General features: G+C 41.6%; 1 protein-coding gene across 1 annotated transcript; it reads left to right on the plus strand.

Moving 5' to 3' along the window:
- The first annotated feature begins 148 nt into the window (after positions 1-148).
- otogl (otogelin-like) lies at positions 149-20,840 on the plus strand. The gene is made up of 57 exons (XM_055222319.1): positions 149-221; positions 478-520; positions 728-773; positions 981-1,059; positions 1,143-1,235; positions 2,043-2,197; positions 2,420-2,541; positions 3,196-3,401; positions 3,753-3,877; positions 3,952-4,058; positions 4,146-4,252; positions 4,316-4,441; positions 4,517-4,625; positions 4,705-4,751; positions 4,834-4,979; positions 5,046-5,172; positions 5,272-5,449; positions 5,527-5,651; positions 5,724-5,933; positions 6,024-6,192; positions 6,271-6,345; positions 6,658-6,701; positions 6,799-6,964; positions 7,186-7,293; positions 7,379-7,517; positions 8,159-8,293; positions 8,371-8,517; positions 9,223-9,342; positions 9,542-9,658; positions 10,242-10,398; positions 10,597-10,623; positions 10,699-10,881; positions 10,965-11,243; positions 11,321-11,438; positions 11,513-11,592; positions 11,670-12,571; positions 13,600-13,777; positions 13,859-14,001; positions 14,073-14,096; positions 14,177-14,266; positions 14,338-14,527; positions 15,138-15,355; positions 15,945-16,086; positions 16,162-16,347; positions 16,965-17,177; positions 17,258-17,362; positions 17,459-17,566; positions 17,691-17,792; positions 17,867-17,971; positions 18,209-18,249; positions 18,337-18,400; positions 18,487-18,665; positions 18,737-18,841; positions 18,920-19,039; positions 19,123-19,168; positions 20,243-20,322; positions 20,408-20,840. Exons 1-57 carry the CDS (start codon positions 149-151, stop codon positions 20,606-20,608), a joined length of 7,830 nt encoding a protein of 2,609 aa, XP_055078294.1. The 3' UTR covers positions 20,609-20,840.
- The last annotated feature ends 398 nt before the right edge of the window (positions 20,841-21,238 follow it).

The following is a 21,238-nucleotide window of genomic DNA, read 5'->3' on the forward strand; positions in this document are numbered from 1 at the left end:
AGGTAGACTTAATGGGCAGGCAGGTGTAGACAGGTTTCAGCTTCAAACTCCACATCGTCCCGGTGTGTCCTGTCCTCCCGCGCCCTTCTCTCCCGGGACCATTGAGATGCGCCGTTAAAGTTTGGCGGAACTTCTTTCGGACTCTGAGATGAACTTAAAGTGGACAGTGGAAAGATTTCTTCTTATGTCATTTTCCATCTCCCACCTGCTGCTACTTGAGGGTGAGCATGGCACCTGTATTTGGAAGGTTGGAATTACAGGGAAAAGGGCAATTAGTTATAAATATTATATGTTTATTTTTTCATATTTGTAAAACACATTAGTTCTGTGATTCATTGTTTTATATATATATATATATATATATATATATATATATATATATATATATATATATATATATATATATATATATATATATATATATATAGAAAGATGTTTCTCACACTTTGAAAGGTGACTTGTTTTTGTGTTGTTTAGGAGCTCAGAGCCGACTTTCACTATCAACAGGGAAACTACAGAGGTAAATGATGATTACAATCATTCCATGTCCTAGTGCTGTCACTCGAGGTTAGATAGAGATCTGTGATGGTGTGTGTATGTGTGTATGTGCTTCTGAGTACGAGAGGGTTCAGTAAAGAGTTTGGAGTCGAGATTCAAGTGGTGTAAAGTGCACTTAAGTCTCCCCTCTGACTGTTTCTCTCACTAATGTGCATGTTTGTGTGCGCAGAAGGGCTAATGCACTTCGGAGGAAACGGGATCTCCTCGGGGAGGAGGTTGGTACACTACACCTAAGAGAACCAGGAGAGGTCAGGGCACCCACATGCGCACAAACACCCAAACGGGCACAAAGCGGGCTTTGTACAGAACAAGACACACTCACTAACACATTCACTTTGTCCCACTCATCCTGACGCAATTTACAGCCAGTTATTCTTGTGTCAATGATTCTATTTAAGTGTCTGTTGCTTCTTCTGTCCTAGACATACAGGCCACTGTTGTCAGAGGGAACACTGTCCCGCAGTATCATACACAATTACACATCCAGAGATGCTTCTTCAGGTAACTGTTATAAAACTCTATAAAGAAAAAGCCTATGAACATTACATTAAAATGGACAAAGTGCATCTGACTGTCTTCTCCAGAATATTGTGGTTGTCTCAATGGAGGCTGGTGTCTGGAGGGCGGTGCGTGTGACTGTGCTCAGTTCCAGGCAATGGGAGACCGCTGCCAAATCAGTGAGTAATACTGTACCTGCAACTCCATGTCTCAGCCCCCAAACTCATTACATTTCATTTCGTATGAAAAATGTGGTTGACTGAACACACATGTGGCTATATGCTCAACATTTGTTTCGAATGTTTAATAATCGTATTGTGTTACACTAATTAATACAAGAATGTGTGAGACTCTTCAGTTGACTGCATCAGACTCTCCGATCCTTCAACAAACTTTAATTAGTTCTACGCCAAATGTTAATTATCAGATTTTCTGAAATTTGCTCATTCCAGTTTTAATTCATATTCAGAGCCACTGCAGTCATCGTTCAGACACAAGCCCCTATCACTCGCACAGAAGAGAAAATCGCTGTTCTTTCAACAAGACGTCTGACTCTACATGATACACATTTCAACCTCAATCTATCATAGCAACCTGCATTGCATTGACTTCAAGTATTGTATAAGTTATGAATTAGATTTTTTTTTTTTTGATCCAGGTAAAATATAGTATTTGGTATCTAAACCTCTCTAGTTATCACAGTGATAAATAGGCACTTGTGACATGTGAGTCACTCTCAGTCATTTTACCAGGTGAATCTTGGGTAGCATCTTGGCACCGCGAGCTAGGGGGGAATTCCTGTAACAACAGTCTTTAGAGAATTCAGGTGTTCATTTTCCTCTGATAAGTTTAGTAGAATAGGAGAATGACGAAAGACAGTGTAGCACTAGCCCTATCATTTCCCTAACATTTCAAATTCTTCATTGTGTTCATGGATGTCATCACTGCAAACATCTTGTGTGAGTAAATTGTCCATTTATCATCAGTACCAAACCAAGGCCAGGACAGAGACGGAATCTGCAGGTCGTGGGGTCAGCACCACTATGAAACATTTGATGGGATTTACTTCTACTTCCCCGGCACCTGCTCTTATATCCTGGCCCAAGATTGCCACTCAGCCACGCCACAGTACACCGTGTGGGTAAGAGCGTATAGATCAAGCTTATCTGCTGATTTCAAGTAGTTAAATAGAGCTAAGTAGATTTAAGTTGGTGTCAGATTCTGTTAGTGCTCAGGTTTATGCTGGGTTCATCTCATCACAGACAATTGAGTGTATTTTTAGATAGACAGGTCATGTTACAGAGTGTGGATTAATACTGGTTTTCCTGTGCGCGCGTCCCTTTGATCCTCTTTGATCTCTCAGGTCCATAACAGCCGAGTGTGCGAGGGGAGTGTGTACTCGTGCCCCAGAGCTCTTAGCCTTTTCTTCCCTAACGAGGAGGAAATTCACATCTCTGGTTATCAAGTCCATCAAGGTGGTCGTCGGTCAGTATGCATTTACATTGGTTAAAGTCGCACTATGTAACTAGTTGAGTGTCTGCCACCTGCTTGTCTCCATGGTGATGTTATTGATTTGGCTAGACTGTTACATAGTATGGTATTAATCTTTGCGTTTAGTAAATAACTGGTGTTTTTACTGTTAGAAATGCTTAGCCTGATGACCTGTTTCCATGGAGATAAGGTTTATGCCATACTGTGCATAGACATTAAGGAGATGTAGTCTTTGGTGCCAATGCTATCAGTCACTCGCCATCAATATTATTAATAAACCTGAGGTCAAAGCTTTTTTAAATGCCTTGTTGAGTGTTTAAACCCTTTGTTTTTGAATAATTCTGCTGCTTTTAAGTTGAGATTTAGATTTTGTGCTGTTTTGACATATAGTGACCACTAGACCTTCCTGTTCATAAAATGCATTTCATGAAATAAACAGGTTGTATTTTATATGTGGCTTAGCTTCACTGTTCAATACTAGGCAAATACTACATACTATTATGGAAAATACTAGGCAAAATCATAGCATCTCAATGGAGGCACAAAGGTTTCAGACCCTCCACCAGAAATCATAAATAGTGCACTCTTCAAATAAGCTTGAGCTGCTGTGGCCCAAGCAATATGTAATATACTTGTTTGCTGTTGTAGGCTCAGTCTGCCTCACACTATTGGAGGTGTATTTATAGAACGCCTGGCTGACTACCTGCTGGTGAAGAGTGTGTTTGGGTTTTCTCTGGCCTGGGATGGGGAATCAGGTGTTTACCTAAAAATGAGTGAGGATCACCAGGGCGTCCCCTGTGGCTTATGTGGTAACTTCAACCACCTCTCAGGGGATGATCTAACTACTGCCAGAGGTAAGACTGGACTCCATTATTTAAAACTACCAGACACTCCCTATAACTATATTTATTATACCATTGCCAAAGACAAGAGCATTGTGCCATCATTAATGTGGGCCGGGGGGGTTGTCCTGTATTGACAAGGGCACAATAAACCCCAAAAAAAGCCAAATCTTCCGCTAACTCACTCACTAACGTTCCTTTCTGTTGTTGTCCCATATAAATCCTTACAATAAATACAATTATTTATAAGCCCTAATAACCCGCTGCAGAGTGGAAATACAGTATTACTTCAGCTTATTACCAGCCCCACATGAATATCTCTGTGTCTCTGTTTGAGTTTTTTGTGTTGATGTTGTGATGTAGGAATCCACACAGATGAGCCAGCAGTGTTTGCCAACAGCTGGGCTGTTGACTTGCCCCATGAGCGACATTGTCCTGCTGTAGATCTTGACTTCAATGGACCTTGCCAGTCAGAGTCAGACATGGACGTAAGAGCGATAATTAACAGTGTAAAGCGCTTTATGGGATATCAAAATGTTTCATATGCTTATATCTTACACAGGATGCCATAGAGAAATGTAGTGCACTTCTCTTCTTCCCCTTTCTGTCATGTCATCAACACATTGATCCGAATCCATTTGTGGCCAGTTGTGTCTCTGACCTTTGTGTGTAAGTTGTTTTTGCGCATGTATGTCCACAAAAGTCTTTTGTAATTGTATGAAATGATAGGTCATATATATTTGTATCTGCCTTTAGATCTGATGATGAGGATACTTTTTGCAAAGCTTTGGTAGAATACACTCGTGCCTGCTCACATGTGGGGTATCCTGTGAGAGAGTGGAGAGACAGCTTTCCATCGTGCAGTAAGATTCCACTTATACTGACAGTATGCAACACTTCTGGTAAAATACTGTATTTGTCTCTAGATGATGGCTGTGAGGACAGTTTTGTCTATAGAGACTGCATCAGCTGCTGTCCACCCACGTGCACATTTGAAAAAGAATGTTTGGGAACAAACTTGCATTGTCTGGACGGCTGCTACTGTCCTGATGGTACAAAAGTGTTACCTTTGAGCAATGTTTTACTTGAGCTACAGATATATCACATTCTGTTGTATCTTTTACCAGGCCTTATCCTACAAAATGGAACCTGTATTGCTGTTTCCCAGTGTCCCTGTGTTTACCATGGCACATCGTATGGACAAGGACATGTTCTGCCACAGGGATGTAGTGTTTGGTCAGTACTCCATCATATAATACAGTAAACTTGCCAAGTTTGACCAGATGTACAATAAATGTTAAATATTATGCTCTAGTGTGTGCATGGGTGGAGTGTGGAACTGCACAGAGAACAACTGCACTGGTAAATCAACACTCTGCATACTGTACTTGATCCATATGTTTATTCTGAAATCTAAATATTTGAACAATACTGTTTTCCCAAGCCGAGTGTTCAGTCGTGGGGGACGTGTTTGTCACCACCTTTGATGGGAGGATGTTCCTTCAGCCAGGGGCATGCCAGTATGTCCTTGCAAAAAGTCGCACCAGTAACAAGTTTATTGTCACACTACAGTATACTACATGTGCCGAGGTAAATGGGATTTATTTAGAATAGATCAAATATGATTTTAAATTCTGGATGGCATTCTTTCTGTAGCATCAGGTATGTATTCAGTCAGTGACTCTGGTGTTGGATGAAGACATGACACGTCAGATCACGTTGACCCGGGAAGGGGAAGTAATCTTTGGAGTGAACCCAGCCCCTGTCCTGCCCTATGTGGATGGTATGGGGCACAGACACATTTATTTATTTAAAAAGAGACATCACACTTTAATTTATAAAACAAAATACTGCATGATTAATGCTGTTGTTTAATTTACAGAAACTGTTGAAATACGAAAGCTCACCACTGTATTTACTCTACTGAAGACAGACATTGGTCTGCAAATTCTCTATGATGGTCAAGGGGGCCGGATCTATTTGCAGATTGAAAACTATTGGCGTGGATTGACTCTTGGCCTTTGTGGAACCTTTAATGGAAATCTACGAGATGACTTCCTGTAACAGTCTTAACACATCTTTAAAACCTCTTGTTTAGTTCTTCTGGATATTTATATGGCAGTGTATGCTTTATTAGATCTCCCTCTGGAATGATCGAAGGAACCCCTCAGCTTCACAGTAATGCTTGGAAGGTGTCCTCTGCTTGTATTGCCCCTGTTAATATTCCCATCATAGACCCATGTGAGATGAACCAGCACAATGGTAATACTACCAACACCATGCTAGATTTGTTCATTAAGGTCACTGAATTAATTTGTGTAATCCATTTCATAGTATACTATGCAAACCAATGTGAGATTCTAGTGGGGAGTGTATTTGCTCCATGCCATGGCTACATCAGTCCTAATGTGTACCAGCAGCAGTGCCGGTACCAGGCATGTCGCTGTGGAGGAAGCTGCCTATGCACTGTCCTGGCTCATTATGCATACCTCTGCTCAAAACATGGAGCGGACATAAACTTCCGGCCACATGTGTCTGAGTGTGGTGAGTGTGACATTAACATTATCATTCTATATAACTAATGTAATGTCATAAAGTATCATATAGTAACATTTAGTCTTTTCTTGTGTGCAGGCGTGGTGTGTCTTGGAGGGATGCTGTACCACTCATGTGTCTCTTCCTGTGGCCGCTCATGTCGCGCTTTGTTTGGCCCAGAGACCTGTGATCCGGCCGAGTGTGCAGAGGGCTGTGGTTGTCCTCACAACAGTTATTACGATGATGTGCGCCAGCGCTGTGTGCAGCTGTAAGACCTCAAAGCCTATCTTTACTGTTAGTCTAAACTACATGTACAGTCATTTGAAAGCTCTTTGTTTTTCATCAGGTCTCAGTGTCACTGCTACTCCATGGGAGGTGTGTCACAGCCAGGAGAGGTGACCTTCAGTGTGTCTGGTCCCTGGTGAGTGTTCAATAGAATCGTGATCTTATCCTGTGACAATATGTTATTTTGATGAGATTGTCATACTGTGATTCAGTGCTTCTCTGTGTAATGCACTTACCCACCCACTCCTCATATTTGTCAGACTCTGTTATGCTCTCACTCTATAAGCGAGTGAAATGTGAATTTAACCAGTCACAGTGAAGTGTGAAATAGCAGATGGGTTTAGTTAATGATGGATTAAAAAAAGATACTAATAGCATGAAATGTGATGAAATCAAAATCATAAACTCAGCTCTAAATCTCCTTCTTTTTTCTTGTTCTGTTTCACAGCCTGTGCAGAAATGGGAAGATGGAGTGTGTGCAGGAGGAGCAAGGTCTCACAGTACCACTATTTTCCTTAGTCCATTTAAGATTCCTTTCAAGCTTTTTTGTAACTTTGTTCTTTGATTCTCTGTTGTATCCCCATTGCAGAGTCAGACAGCACAGAAGTTGGAGAGTGTCCAGAGGGTAAGGTGTACCACAGCTGCAACGAGCAGAGAGGAGGGGTGGCCTGCGCTCCAACCTGCCGCAACCTCATGCTCAATATGACCTGCCCTCCAAACACGCCCTGCATACCGGGATGTGTCTGCCCTCCTGGGTAATCACCATCTGCAGCCCCTCAAAACATCACAACTACCTATTTTAGACTAAATATACACTATATATACAACAATACTGCATTTTAGGCCCTAAAGTTAAGTCTTTGTTAGGTTACATCTGTCCATTTAATTTCAAAACATGTAAAATAGATGAGTAAAAGGAAATCAGTTACTTTGATGAATGACTTTCCATGTTTGACTTTCTTGTTTTTGTTCAAAGGCTGGTCCTGCATCATGGAGAGTGCTACTATCCAGAGAACTGTCCTTGTGCTTGGCTGGGTCTAGAATACCTTCCTGGAGAGACTGTTGAGACTCCATGTTACAGATGGTATAAGGCTTTGTTGTTGACAATTTTTATTTTAAAGTTAAAATGTTAAACATAATGTACAATGAATGTCTGTCTTTTTTATTAGTGTGTGTCACCGTGGCTATTTTAACTGCAGCTATTCCCCGTGCCCGGCTGTGTGCACTGTCTACAGTGATCGACACTACCATACCTTTGACGGACTAGAGTATGACTACCATTCAGACTGTCAGGTCTACCTCATTAAAGTAAGTCATGCCTCATCACAGCTTCACTTGAGCACACAGTCTGAGGTATTTCTCTGAAACATTGTGGAATTTATTTTGACCACACAGGTGTCAATGTCTGCTTGGGCAGTCACACCTTTAAGAGCTAAGTGAGAGGTTATTCATGGTTTTAGGACTGAACTGTATGTTTTAATCCTGTTATAAACTGTAGTGTTAGTAAGAACAGATTAAGGTAAATGTTTGTGTGAACATTGTACATTGCTTCATTTACACCACAGTAATGCTATCAGACATTAGGCCAGGCTGTAACAACACAAAGGCACTAGTGTTCAATTCAAAGCCCTGGGCTCTGGCGCTCCCAGGGATATAGAATTAGAATTAGCTGAACAGACACAGCGTTTCAGCTCCAACAGGCTTCCGACCACCACTCAGACCTCAGAGAATGGCCACAGAGGTCACAGCTCTGTCCTAATAGCCTACGGCCACTTCCTGTCCTGTCACCTTTTACTTACCTGGATGACATAGCTTCCTCCAGTCTGGATTGTGTTACATTATATTTATTTTACAGGGTTTAAATGATTAAAGTGGCACAAAATCTGAACTAAGTACTGTTTTTTTTTCATTTCCAGAGTTTTAATGAATAACTTTCTTTTTTTTATCAGAGCACAGAAGAAACCGAGGTGTCCATCATCGCCCAAAACAAGGACTGTTATGAGAGCGGCATTGTGTGCTTGAAAACACTGGTCATTCATGTGGGACTTACCCAGATCTACTTTACGGACAACTCAGGGAACCCTGTAGGAACTCACCTCTGCCTAACACTTTCTGCAAACTCATTTCCTCAGCTTTAAACAATTCTGATCTGCTATTCCAGAGTCCGTCCACTGTTATTGGAAGAGGATTTGAATTTGAATTGTGGAAGGCAGGCTACTACACGGTTGTTCATTTTGCAAATCAGGACTTAACCATCCTCTGGGACCGCAAAACAACTGTCCACATCCGAGCTGGGCCTCAGTGGAAGGTCTGGGTCAGAAAACAATTCCACACTATAGGTGTGCAGGTGTGCCTCTCACGCAACCTGCACAGCCTTCTTACTGCACAACAGTACACTCAAAACTCATTACTTTTTATGTTCATGAGAACAATTAGGGATGTAACAATAGCCCTTTACACTAATGCACGTTGCATGGACAATGCTTTGTGTCCAAAGAAAGAGATCAAGGTGATTAGTTGAATTTAATGAATTACCTTTTTATATACATTTATTTTACATAGAGAATTTTTAATGTGATAGGACAGGAGTTCTCAAACTTTATGAGACCATGGGCCCCTTATTGATATGAATATATCACAAGGACCCCACAGTAGCATCACAATGAAATTCAGAAGTTCAAGACATGTTTATTACCAAATTTGGATGAAAGATTTCTCTTAATGTTGGTGTAGTTGCTTTCAGCAAAAACAGTATGTTCGGGTTTGTATATAATAACAATAGAAACAATAGTATTTAAGTATGGATCAGTGTTATCACAATTAGAAGAAACAAAGAAATGTAATTGTTACTAAAAACTTGTAGTTTCTAGTTTGTAGCTATATACTTGAATCAATGAAATAATTTATACTATTCTGTGTGAGATTTGTATATCATTGTATTCATGGTGTATAATCAGCCTTACTGTTGCAGTGTTATGCAAATGTGATTGTGTAACCTTGTTTGTCTTTGCAGGGGCATCTGAGTGGGATGTGTGGTAACTTTGACAGTGTGACAGTGAATGATATGACCACCTCGAGCCACATGGAGGTGAATAACGCACAGACATTTGGAGACAGCTGGGCCCTAGGGCAGGTAGGAAACACCACCAACTTCCTCTTCCCTCCTTGTTTTGTTTTCTCTCTCACATTATCTCCCTCACTTACTCTTTCACTCTTCTTTTTAACTTGCATTTGTAATTCATGACTCAATTCCCCTGAGTTCAGTGTGATATTTAAGAGTAATCAGACACTTAATCACCTGCTGCTGTGCGTATGTGTGTTGTGTGCGTCAGTGTGAAAGTGACTATGTACTGGCCCGACCGTGTGAAGGGGACCTGGGCCGACAACCGTATGCCAAGAGGGAGTGTGCTCTTCTGTACAGCGACGTCTTTGCTCCCTGTCACAATGTGGTAAGTTATTTGAACTGTCATTAAGAGGTATAGGACACACTTTTACACCCAATTATGAATTCACAGGCAGACATCTGTTGTTGTCCAGCAGAGGGAGCCACCAGTATGTGAAAAAAATAATGTCAATGTCATTTCAATACAATAACTGAAACAATAGTACCTGAACATTTCTAAAGAAATAAATTGGAACTAGATTTTTGGAAATTGTTGCAAAATAATATCATATTTACAAGATTTTGTTTGTCATAAAAATACTTTATCTGCTACAAGAAAGAAAATATAGATTTTATGTTCGTAATAATATTTATATTGAGTGTTGAGATAAATCTACTATATTATACTGGCAGACCATACTATATTTATATGGTCTTCTCTCCATTTCAGTTTGACCCAATTCTTTTGATTCTTTTGTCCCTAAAACTCAGGCCTTCTTTCCTGTGTAAATTATTGAGAGTTAGTCACCCCCTCCATGAGACCTCAGCAGCTCCCCCCTGTGATCCTCCTATCCTTCTCCACATTGTAGTGAATATAATGAGAGTTTATGGGTACATGCATTTTTCAACATGGCTTGTCTTTCTGCCAGGTGGATGTGGCCTGGTTCTACAGAAACTGCCTGACTGACACTTGCAATTGTAACCGTGGGGGTGACTGTGAGTGTCTGTGCACATCTATCGCAGCATATGCACATAAGTGCTGCCAGCAAGGGGTCACCATACACTGGAGGTCACCCTCTGCCTGCCGTAAGTCCAACTGCACTGACCTGTATCTGTTACACAGGCAAACGGTCAGCCCATTCTCTGCTGCTGTAGTCTGCAGGAGGCAGTGCAGTGCTGTTTCATTTGCCAAATGCATAATGCTGTACATTGATGTCACTGTGTTTTATGTGTGTTCTAAATATAACAACTGATAAACCTTCATCTCCTCATCTTATTCTACAGCCTATGATTGTGAATATTATAATCAGGGTAGGTACAAGCACAGTTAACATGTACTGCTTGAAGCATGTCTCATCCCTAATATTCTGTTTGGTCTCCTATCAGAGTTAGGTGATGGCCCCTTCTCCATAGTGAGTGCTGTGTATAATGACACCATGTTTGGAGTGAATCGCAGCAGCAGCAGCACTGTCTTCCCCTTGCTCAGAGAGAGAACAGGGCAGATGCCTGCTCCAGGCTTACTCTTCAACTTCATGATCACAGCAGGACTGCAGAAGGATAAAACATCACGTGGGTGCTCAGATTCTCACACAAGCATACAGCACTGCCATGTTCCTGAGCTGATCTAAGTCCTTCCCCTCTCTTCATACCAGGTGTCCCTGCAGTGTCATTAGAATCTGCAGAGCGACCTAACTACTTCCTGGTTGTGTCCAGCCACAGCAGTCTTCACCTAGAGCGCTGGACCAGAGGCCCAGAGTTCAGTCGCAGAGCCACCTTCATCCAGCACCAGGGCTTATTCCTGCCTGGGCACAGCTCCTTTGAACTCATGAGCCAGCCAGGAACCTTTCTGACCCTGACACGAGCAGCCGCACAAGCCCAAAGATATGACTCCTCTGAGGGGTTTAAGGCCAGCAGCAGCTTCACACTGAGGGGTCAGGGACCCATTCATACTTATAAAGGTCTTCTATTTTGAAACTCTTCAATTTTATTAAAATGTTTGTTCTTGTAGAAAGCAGTTTTGTTATTCCCTACCGCATGATGTGTGAGTGGCGCTACCAGCCCTGTGCCAGTCCATGTGTCCACACATGTAGTGATCCCGATGCCACACGCTGCCAGTTTTTGCCCCCGTACGTTCCAGAACATTTAAACCAAAAGGCCTCTTTACCAAGACTGTGGCAATAAAGCATTTTGTATTTCATAGTGTGGAAGGATGCTTCCCACGTTGCCCACAGAATATGGTTCTTGATGAGGTGACCAGAAGATGTGTGTACACAGAGGACTGTAAGTTCAAATAGCACACATTTGTAATTGTACTATTAGTTTACATGGCATTCACATTGCTTTGTTTACTGCTATAGGTGTGATGCTCCCCCCAACTCCTACTCCTTTTGCGTATGTGACACGGTCCAACAGAACCACAACCCAACCAACCACTACTACAATGGTTACCACAACGACAAGGCCTACAACCACCACAACTATAACCACTACCACCACCACAGAGGCCACTACCACTCCTCTAACCAGCACTGCTGCTCCTACCACCACTACCACTGCTACGACCACAACCGCCTCCACCACTCTCTCTCCTACTACTACCACCACTCCCCTGCCAACTACCCCTACAACCACACTAGCTACAGAGATGGTCACTACGCCAACTACTTCTTTACCAACTACTTCTTTACCAACTACTATCACTACCACTCCTGCACTACCACCTACCACTACCACTACTCCTCTTCCAACCACCACACCTGAAGCCACCACTACTGAGATGATTATTACACTGGCTACAACTATCGCTATTACTACCACAACAACTGTTCCCACTACTACAACCGAAGCCACAACGCTACCACCCACTACTACTCCTACCATAACGACTACTGCGTTTATCACCACTCCAACACTAACCCCAAGCCCAGTGATAACAACTGAACAGACAACTACAGCTACAACCTCCACTCCCTCGACCACTCCTACAACCATGCCTCCAACTACCACCATACATAGTACACCGGTCTATACTACTGAGAGCACAACCCTACTGCCAGAGACCACCACCGCAGAGACCACTCCCCCAATGGAGACGTCAACGAGCACCATGACAACCACTGCCACACCGCCTACAACCTCTGAGCCCACTACAGAGCCCACTACTGAGCCCTTCACAACAGAAATAGTCACAAGTCCTACTGTTGTAACAGAAGAAGTGTCCACCATGACTCCTTTTGTTCTGCCAACCTCTCCTTGTACAGTAAGTGAAGCATACTGTGAAAAAGGGACTGGTTGGAAGGAGAGCTAATTTACCAGTCTGTCTGCTTGTATCCTATACTCACAGATATGAAATGCTTTTGATGTGCAGAAAGGTCTACATTGAGAGAGAAATAACATCACCCACATTTAATGTACAGATAGATAAAAGACTTTTAGAAACTTTAAATTGGTTCTCTAGTCTCTAGTCTCTAGTTTTGCTTGTAGTATACTTTTTGCAAGTACTTTTTTTTTTACTTCAAATTCAGCGGTACACAGCGGTAGTCATGCTGTAGTGGTTGTGAATTATCTTTTTGTATTCTGTATATGTTTATTTTAAGTTAACAATGGACCTTAATTCACTGTATAATAATTATAATAATTAATTTTATATAATGCACCAAAAACTTCATTCTTCATTACATTTTTAGCTGTCTGGTAGGAGATAAAGATAAGACAAGTACACAGTATCATACAACAACAGTAATTCGCACAGTGGACAGGGCCTAATGTAAATGCACAGTTCAAATAGGGCTGTTGGTCCTTTAGTTGATTAATCAGCTCATTAATGAGTCTTAGTCAACCAAAATTTGCATTACTGGACTAATCATTTAATTTAGATTATAAGAATTTACATGGGACAACAGCAGAAAGGAGAAGAGTGAGTTAGCTGGAGAATTGGTATTTTTTGGTATTTATATGTAAGAAGGCAGATTAAACTATACATTGTTTCCTACTACTTTTGTCTGTATGTTTCCTACTACTTTTGTCTGTATAAATTGCTGTTTTTACATGAACTCTCATGCAGGTGTAGTCTTGTGAGTCAGATACATAGAGATACGTAATAGTTTACAGCTTTTGCCACACCCCCTTTTTAATTGACTTGACTTGTCTTTAGTTGACGAAACTTTCTTTAGTCGACTACAGATTTAAAGAATACAGTATCATACAAAACAATAAATGTACAGTGGGCATTTTGACAGGGTCTAATGTAAATGCTTGGTTCAGACACATCTCTGTTTTCTCCCATAGCCTCCATATTCGTACCGCATCGATGAGTGTGCCGAGCTCATCTGTTTCAATGGAGAGCTACTGCTTCACAACTCGTCTTTGCATTGCCGCTACAACACCACTCAGCCACAGTGCAACCTGCTGGGTCTGCCTGTCCTCACCAGCTCTGACCCCTGCTGTCCTCAGTGGCAGTGTCCCTGTATGTTTACATGGTCATTATAGTTTTAGCTCTTTTTCAGTCATCTTATGTCCACATTAATGCTAATGAATCTTTTTCTAGGTCGTTGCACTGTGATGTCAGACCTGCGAGTGATCACCTTTGATGGAAATAATGTAGCCTTGTATGATAATGGCTCCTATATTCTTGTGAAATTACCGAGAGAAACTATAATTGGTACGGTGGAAAAATGTCCAACAAGTCAGGTAACAGGAATTTACACTTAATATATATATAAAATCTCATAACATAAAATAATATATATTGTTGTTTGTAGAGTGTCAATTCCATCAGACGCTATGTGAGTACAGTACTGTAAGATAAAAATATATGAATTGATTAATTTCAGCTCATATTTTGTCCAACCTGATTCCCTTCCAGGGTCCCACGGGTGCATCTGGTTTGTGCTTCAAGAAGCTGAATATCACCACCTCATCTTACAGGATCATTATCAACAGATTAGACCGAAAGGTCAGCAGCTCTCCCTAATTTCCTATCATAAACAATAGGTTAGTTACACTAAGTCTGTGCCGTTTTTCCAGGTAACAGTGAACTACCGGCCTGTGAGGCTCCCCTTCTCACGACACTCTCTGTACGTAGAGGACACTGGCAGCATGTACCTACTCCATACACCTGGAGGGATCAGTATACAGTGGTACCATAGCACTGGCATTATGGTGCTGCAGTACATGTCTCCCACTAATGGCTCTGTGCCCACCCGAGGCCTCTGTGGTAAGAACACTAGCTGCTGGCGGAGATCATTAAAGGGCCATTGTTGTGCTGAATACAAAGTACTGTCCCTGCCATAGTTATGTCATAGTTGTGTTGTCACTGCATCTGACCTGGAACAGGAACAAATATCCTGCAGCATCATTGAAATCAGAAAGCATCTCCTCTTAAAGATCCATATATAATTCAAAGTGAACCATAATTCTGTCACCTCTGATTAACATGTGTCCAGCTATTTACACATTTAAAGCACTTTTAAACAAAATGTGAAATTTTGATTGCAGTTATTGTTACTAGTATTGTTAGGTAATAAATTGTTGCCAGTAATTCTTGTACAGAGGATATAGATCACTTTTGTCTATATTGTCACAAGTTGGAACTAAGACATTTTCTTCTGCTGTTAAAAAAGCTAAATTGGTTAAAAATGGAGGGGATTAAATAAGGATTAAATAAGGTCAGACTTCTTCACTGTGACCATGCAAGCACAATAATGTGAATATCATGGCCATATTTTTTATGTATTGTTATTTATTAAGATGATAATAGTAATTGTTACTTAAAATCTTGTTTGTACAATAATGTATGATTTGACATTATGACTTGTGTTTTCTAGGCTGTTGTGATGGACACCCAGAGGACGACCTAAAGCTGCCAAACGGAACAGTGGTGAGAGAAGTGGGCGACATGGTGGTGTTCCTGCACGCGTGGAGAGTGCAGACCACAGATGAGACAGAGCACACACGCAGAGTGGGAGACAACTGCACCATCGGGGACTGCTCCACCTGTATCTCCATGCTACAGCAGAGAACCTTTGTGCCCTGCCACAGCAAGGTCATCAATGCACTAGCAAACTTTAGTAGTTTAGTAGGAAATGGAATTCATATGCCTGGAAAACTGGATTGGATGATGAATTGAATATCCTTAGTTCTGTTACTAGGCAGTAGTAATATCCCAGTCTTATAATATGTAATATGACTGATTATTGTTCTATATATAGGCTAGGAACAAGCAAAAGGAGAGCACATATAGTAATAGCTTGAATATAAGGGATGTGTGCTTACTATTCTAACTGTAATACACCTGAGAGGATAAAAAAGATGAAATGCAAGAAAATATGAATACATTTTTTGTGTGTGAATTGGGTGTATTTGATACTTGTACTCTGTTATTAGAAAGTAGAAATGTCCCAGTGTCATTGTATGCTAATATTAATTATCATTGTTGCATTCTCTAAAATGCTTTGTAAGTAACCCTTTGTGCAGTTATTGCATTCTTCATTGCCTGCACTAAGCAGTCTGTTTGTTTCTGTTTTTTACCATGCCAGCACAGCAATTAAGATAACAATGGCACAATGTAAAATCCCAATGTACCTTTGAACTGATTATGCTAATATTTTTACTGACATGATCTGTTTGTGCAGGTTCCTCCGGAGCAGTTCTGTGACATCATATGGGCCGGAGATTTGCACTACAAGAATCACCAATGTGACTTTTTGGCTGCGTATGTGGCAGTCTGCTATACTCATCAAGTGTGCATCAACTGGAGAAGACCCAACTTTTGCCGTAAGAGACATTGGCAAACGAAACCCGCACACCATTAAACTGTTGTAACTGTTTTACTACATGTGTGTCTTGCAGCGTTGCGGTGTCCCCCTGGAAAAGAGTATCAGCCCTGTGTGAGCACATGCACCAGTCGCACGTGTCTGAATAAGGACTATTACGAGGAGACCACCTGCTCTTTTATCCGAGAGGAGTGTGTGTGCCGCCCTGGGACCATCCTGCATCGTGCAGACTCTCCCTTCTGTGTTACGGAGGATCGCTGTGGTCAGTAGGGTCTTCACTGCAGCCATAGCTACTATAGAGATGTGTATCTTATACATACTCTAAAAAGTACTTTATTCTCTAAACAAATATGCCCAAACATGAATCTAGCAATTGATTACTCATTAACACCATAAACAATTGTGTTTATAACCCAGTTTTGACCAGAATGTTACTTAACTTTAACTTTTTTTTTGCTTTGGCAGTCTTTATAGACCTGAACTTGCTTTTTCTGGAATGTTCCACAATACAACATTAAACTATATTGTTTCATGCTTCCATCTCCATGGAAACAAGCAGGTAATACCCAGGTAACAAACCAGATCTGAGCTGGCTCACCAAATGAATGCATAAATATGTTTTGCTATAAAACACTGGTAATTAAATAAATGCAAGATAGGTTAGTTTAATGGCATACTGTGGAACATCCCAGGCAAAGTAGTAACATCTCCTTGGAGACAAATGGGTAGATGAATCCCTCCACCAAAATAATGGCTTAGTGCACCTTTACAATGATTTTCCTTTCACTCTAGATGTCAGTATTATGTCCATGTATATATAGTCACATAGTGCTAAAGAAGGTACTGTATCCCTTTGTGTCTTTGTGCTGGGATTCCCAGTTTGCACAGATAATGAGGGTAACCCGCGGGCCCCAGGCGAAGTGTGGAACGGCTCTGTGCGCGGCTGCTGTCTGTACAAGTGCATGGAGAACGGCTCAGTGGTCTCTGTGGAACCAGACTGTGACTCTGTGCCCACTCCTCTGTGTGAGAGAGACGGGGAGTATGTTCTGGATGTGCTGGAGGAAGGAGCTTGCTGCCCCAAGAAAATCTGTGGTCCGTTTGAAGCTCATCTTACTCTACATACAAAGATTAGACGTAGGATTTATCTTTATTGTTCTTGCTGCTCTTTGTAGAATGCAATATGACCATTTGTGACAATGATGCCCCACCCTGTGACAACGGAAACCGACTGGTGATGGGTTACAGTGCCACATCATGCTGCCCAGAGTACAGATGTGGTGAGAGCCGATTTGATCTAGCATGCAGTGCACAAAAGTTGTATTTATCATTTGCACTAGCCTTTAAATGGTCTTAAAACATGCCTGTTTTTTCAGAGTGTGACCCAATGGCTTGCCCTCCTGTGTCCTCCCCTGAATGCAGGGAGGACCAGTTCCTGGTGGAGGTCAGAGGGTCCAGATCCTGCTGCTATTCGTACCTGTGTGGTAAGTTTAATGGCTGCTACAGGTCAGGCTGAAATAAGGACCTTTAACTTATGAGGTCAAGCTGGTGTTAGCAGCTGTTTACTGCCATCAACGTACCACACAAATAACCGTTCTGTGTACGCAGTGTGTGAGTCATGCATTGAGCCTATTCCATCCTGTTCCAATGGAGAAATTCTGGCAGTGGATCTGAACACTACTAACAGTTGCTGTCCACGCTATCACTGTGGTATGAACACAGTCCCTTCGATGAGACACACTTCTGGTTGTTTACAAACTAAGATTGTTTTTTCTGTTGTACAGTGTGTGATGTGAACCTGTGTACAGAGTCTTCTATAACCTGTGCTCCAGGACTCTCTCTCATCACAGCTACAGTCCCAGGACACTGCTGCCCTCAGTATCACTGTGGTACACACTGGCTCTGCATATTACACTATCCTATATATACGCACACCCATATATATATATATATATATATATATATATATATATATATATATATATATAGATATAGATATAGATATAGATATAGATATAGATATAGATATAGATAGATAGATAGATAGATAGATAGATATGTATATGATTTATTAAATCAAATTATAGTAACATGACATGTAAATGAAATGTTTTTGTTGCTGTCAGAATGCCAATGTGATGACAACTTCCTTCCCAGCTGTGAAATAGTAAGTTACAACAGGAAATGCAAAATATCCACAAATAAATAAATTGAATAAATAAATCTGTATTCTCAAACTACTGTTTACTTTAAGGGTGAGGTGAGGGTGGAACTTCCAGAAAACAATGGGGACTGTGACTGCCCTCAACATGCATGCCGTAAGTGCACTGTAACAGTGTATTGATGGATATGTGTCCTGTTTGTAACTATTGTGTATATATGATACTGTGCTGATCTTCCATAGGGAAAGCAGATGTGTGCTTGTTCCAGGGGGTGACTGTTTTGGGGCCTGGCCAGTCTCTAGTGCAATATTTTGAGGGAGAGATGTGCTACACTGTGCACTGTCTGCACCGTAAGGACCCTGACACAGGCTTTTATGCTATGGAGATCAGCTCAGTCAACTGCTCTCAGAAATGTGGACCTGTATGTAGCAAAAATAGAGATGTAGTAGTTTTTGTGGAAGTGATTCATGACTGCTTTTGTGTTTTTTTCAGCATCAGATCTATGTACCATCCACAGATCCTCAAGTCTGCTGCGGTTCATGTAAAAACATCTCCTGCACTTTTACCAATGAAAACGGGACCACAGAGCTTTTTGCTGTAAGACTCAACCAAAGCAGATACTTTGCTTTGCTGTATGACAATGTCTTCATGAAATGTGCCCATTTTTTCTTTTAGGCAGGGAGTTCGTGGGTAGAGAACTGCACACGCTTTGACTGTATGGAAACAAGTGTAGGGGCAGTGGTCCTGGCCTCAGGGGTCATATGTCCTCCGTTCAATGACACAGAATGTGTTCAGGTCTGCTCCCTTTTATCTAAAAATATGGTCCATCTAATGTCATACATTCTAAAGGATGTGACTGTGTCTTATTCCTCCTTCAGAACGGTGGTGTGGTGCAGAGCTACGTGGATGGATGCTGCAGGACGTGTAAGTCACAGTGCTTTGGGTAATGCTTAGAGCGCGGGATCAGAGCGGTGAGCGCCTTGTTGCCTGGCAGTGGGAGGGGCTTGTTGGCTGTTGGGGGCGTGGGCTGGTGTATACAGGAGGCTGAAGGAGCAGTCTGCTGAGCCTGCCATTACATTTGACGCAGCTCTTATCAAATGTCCACTGATCTTATGTATTAGATATATAACAAACACTACTAGAGTTCAAGAGTATCAAACAAACATCTAGTATATCATGGTTTCTTACTTGTTTTAAGTGATAGAAATCATACTTGTGTAGGATCTACTTGTATCTATGCTTATCTAATCCTTTGAGTTTAATGTGCAAGTCTGACTTTTACCTTTGAAATACTGAAATAGCTCTGGTCTCTGTGCGGCCCTGCTTGCTTGCTTCAACTGTGATATTGCCGTTTGGTGAATGTCAGGTGCACTGGTTCAACTTTATCCTGTTGTGCTCTTTGTCTGTATTGAATGACTGCAATGCCTGGCTGGGCCCAATAACTCCTGAGTCAGAGCCACCTGCATGCAGGCTACAATCGCTGCATTCTGTAATTCTCATTATATTAACTCTTTGTGTTTGAACTCAATAACTGTGATCCCGCCAGGTTCTGGAGTGGGTGTTTTACCATTTACCGTTAATCCAGTCACTCCCACTGGTAGTACTAACTGTGACACAGGTACCCTCAACTTACACATCTAACATACCATATCTGCATGCTACCTCTATGTGTGCGATGTATAGTGTTTATAAAGATGACTCTGTAGTGGTGGTGTACAGCGTGCCATTGAAATATCATTATAATTCATTAGTTCTGTTCTAAATAATAGTCCCAGACCACACCTCCAACATCTCAGTCTGAAAGCTCTACTGCTGGGCAACAAAGAGACAGTCACAGATGTGTTTGTGTGTGATCTTTAAACCTTTTATCCACAGACTTCACAAGCTTCAGTTTTCATTTCAACTTCTACTTACCTTTTACAGCATCATCAACAGGAATAATCTACATTATTACAAATATACACATGCTGGTTGTCATTTTATGTATCTCATTTATAGGTAAAGAAGATGGGAAAACCTGCAAACGTGTGGCTATAAGAACCACCATAAGAAAAGATGACTGCAGGAGCAATGCACCGGTGAGACACAGGACAGCATCATCATTATCACTCAGTGTCTCCCTATTGTTATAGCTCTCTGTGTTTGTCTTGTTGTCTTGTAAAGGTGACTGTCTATTCCTGTGATGGTAAATGCCCCTCTGCGACCATTTTCAACTTCAATATCAACAGTCATGCTCGCTTCTGTAAATGTTGCCGGGAGAGCGGACTACAAACACGCTCCGTCACACTCTACTGCTCCCGAAACGCCACTGTTGTGGAATACACCTTCCAGGAGCCTCTGGACTGCTCATGTCAGTGGAACTAAAACACATCACAGCATGTGTGTAAAGAGTGCCACATTTAAACCACTAATGGACTGGCCCAGCCACAGTAGTGTTGTACTGTATGTCACATGTCCTCTGCACTGTAGTCAACAGTAGCCCAGCCCGTACTGGCCTCTTGGCTCCCTAGTCCTTTTGGTAGTGCTACACTGTCATTAGATCATGTGTATTATCATTTAATGCAACCAGTGTTTTATTTTTATATCTATTTTTATATCTGCCTTTGCAAAATGTTGATGCATTCATTATTGGAAATTGCAATTTCTAGTAATTGTACATTTGGAAACAGCTTAGAATAATAAAGATTTTCTTCACACACAAACACAATGTTGTCTTGGTCTTTAATACTTCCTTGGTTCACAGTAATGTGAGTAAACACCCAACCACCTGAGTCAGCCTCCTCATGCTGACAGCAGCTAACCTTTGACCTGGAACTGTTATTGCTGTGGTGGAGTCACCTTTAATACCAGCGCCCCTCACTGGACTTCTACTGCAGTCATCCTTATTTTGCTCCCCTCACATGCCGATCATTCCATACTGGCCGCTGCCTCAGCCACACCCGCTCCTGCAGCCAGCACACACTCTACACTGCTCTGTACATTTTGGGCCATATT

Source organism: Periophthalmus magnuspinnatus, chromosome 6, assembly GCF_009829125.3.
Source record: "Periophthalmus magnuspinnatus isolate fPerMag1 chromosome 6, fPerMag1.2.pri, whole genome shotgun sequence".
In the NCBI taxonomy this organism is placed as follows: domain Eukaryota; kingdom Metazoa; phylum Chordata; class Actinopteri; order Gobiiformes; family Gobiidae; genus Periophthalmus; species Periophthalmus magnuspinnatus.

What these genes read in the sequence shown, in the direction of transcription:
- otogl (XM_055222319.1), top strand. Translation starts at nt 149, where the DNA reads ATGAACTTAAAGTGGACAGTGGAAAGATTTCTTCTTATGTCATTTTCC. An exon ending in GGGAGACCGCTGCCAAATCA is followed by an intron (nt 1,236 to 2,042) that starts GTGAGTAATACT and finishes ATTTATCATCAG; the next exon opens with TACCAAACCAAGGCCAGGAC. An exon ending in ACAGCTGGGCCCTAGGGCAG is followed by an intron (nt 9,343 to 9,541) that starts GTAGGAAACACC and finishes TGTGTGCGTCAG; the next exon opens with TGTGAAAGTGACTATGTACT.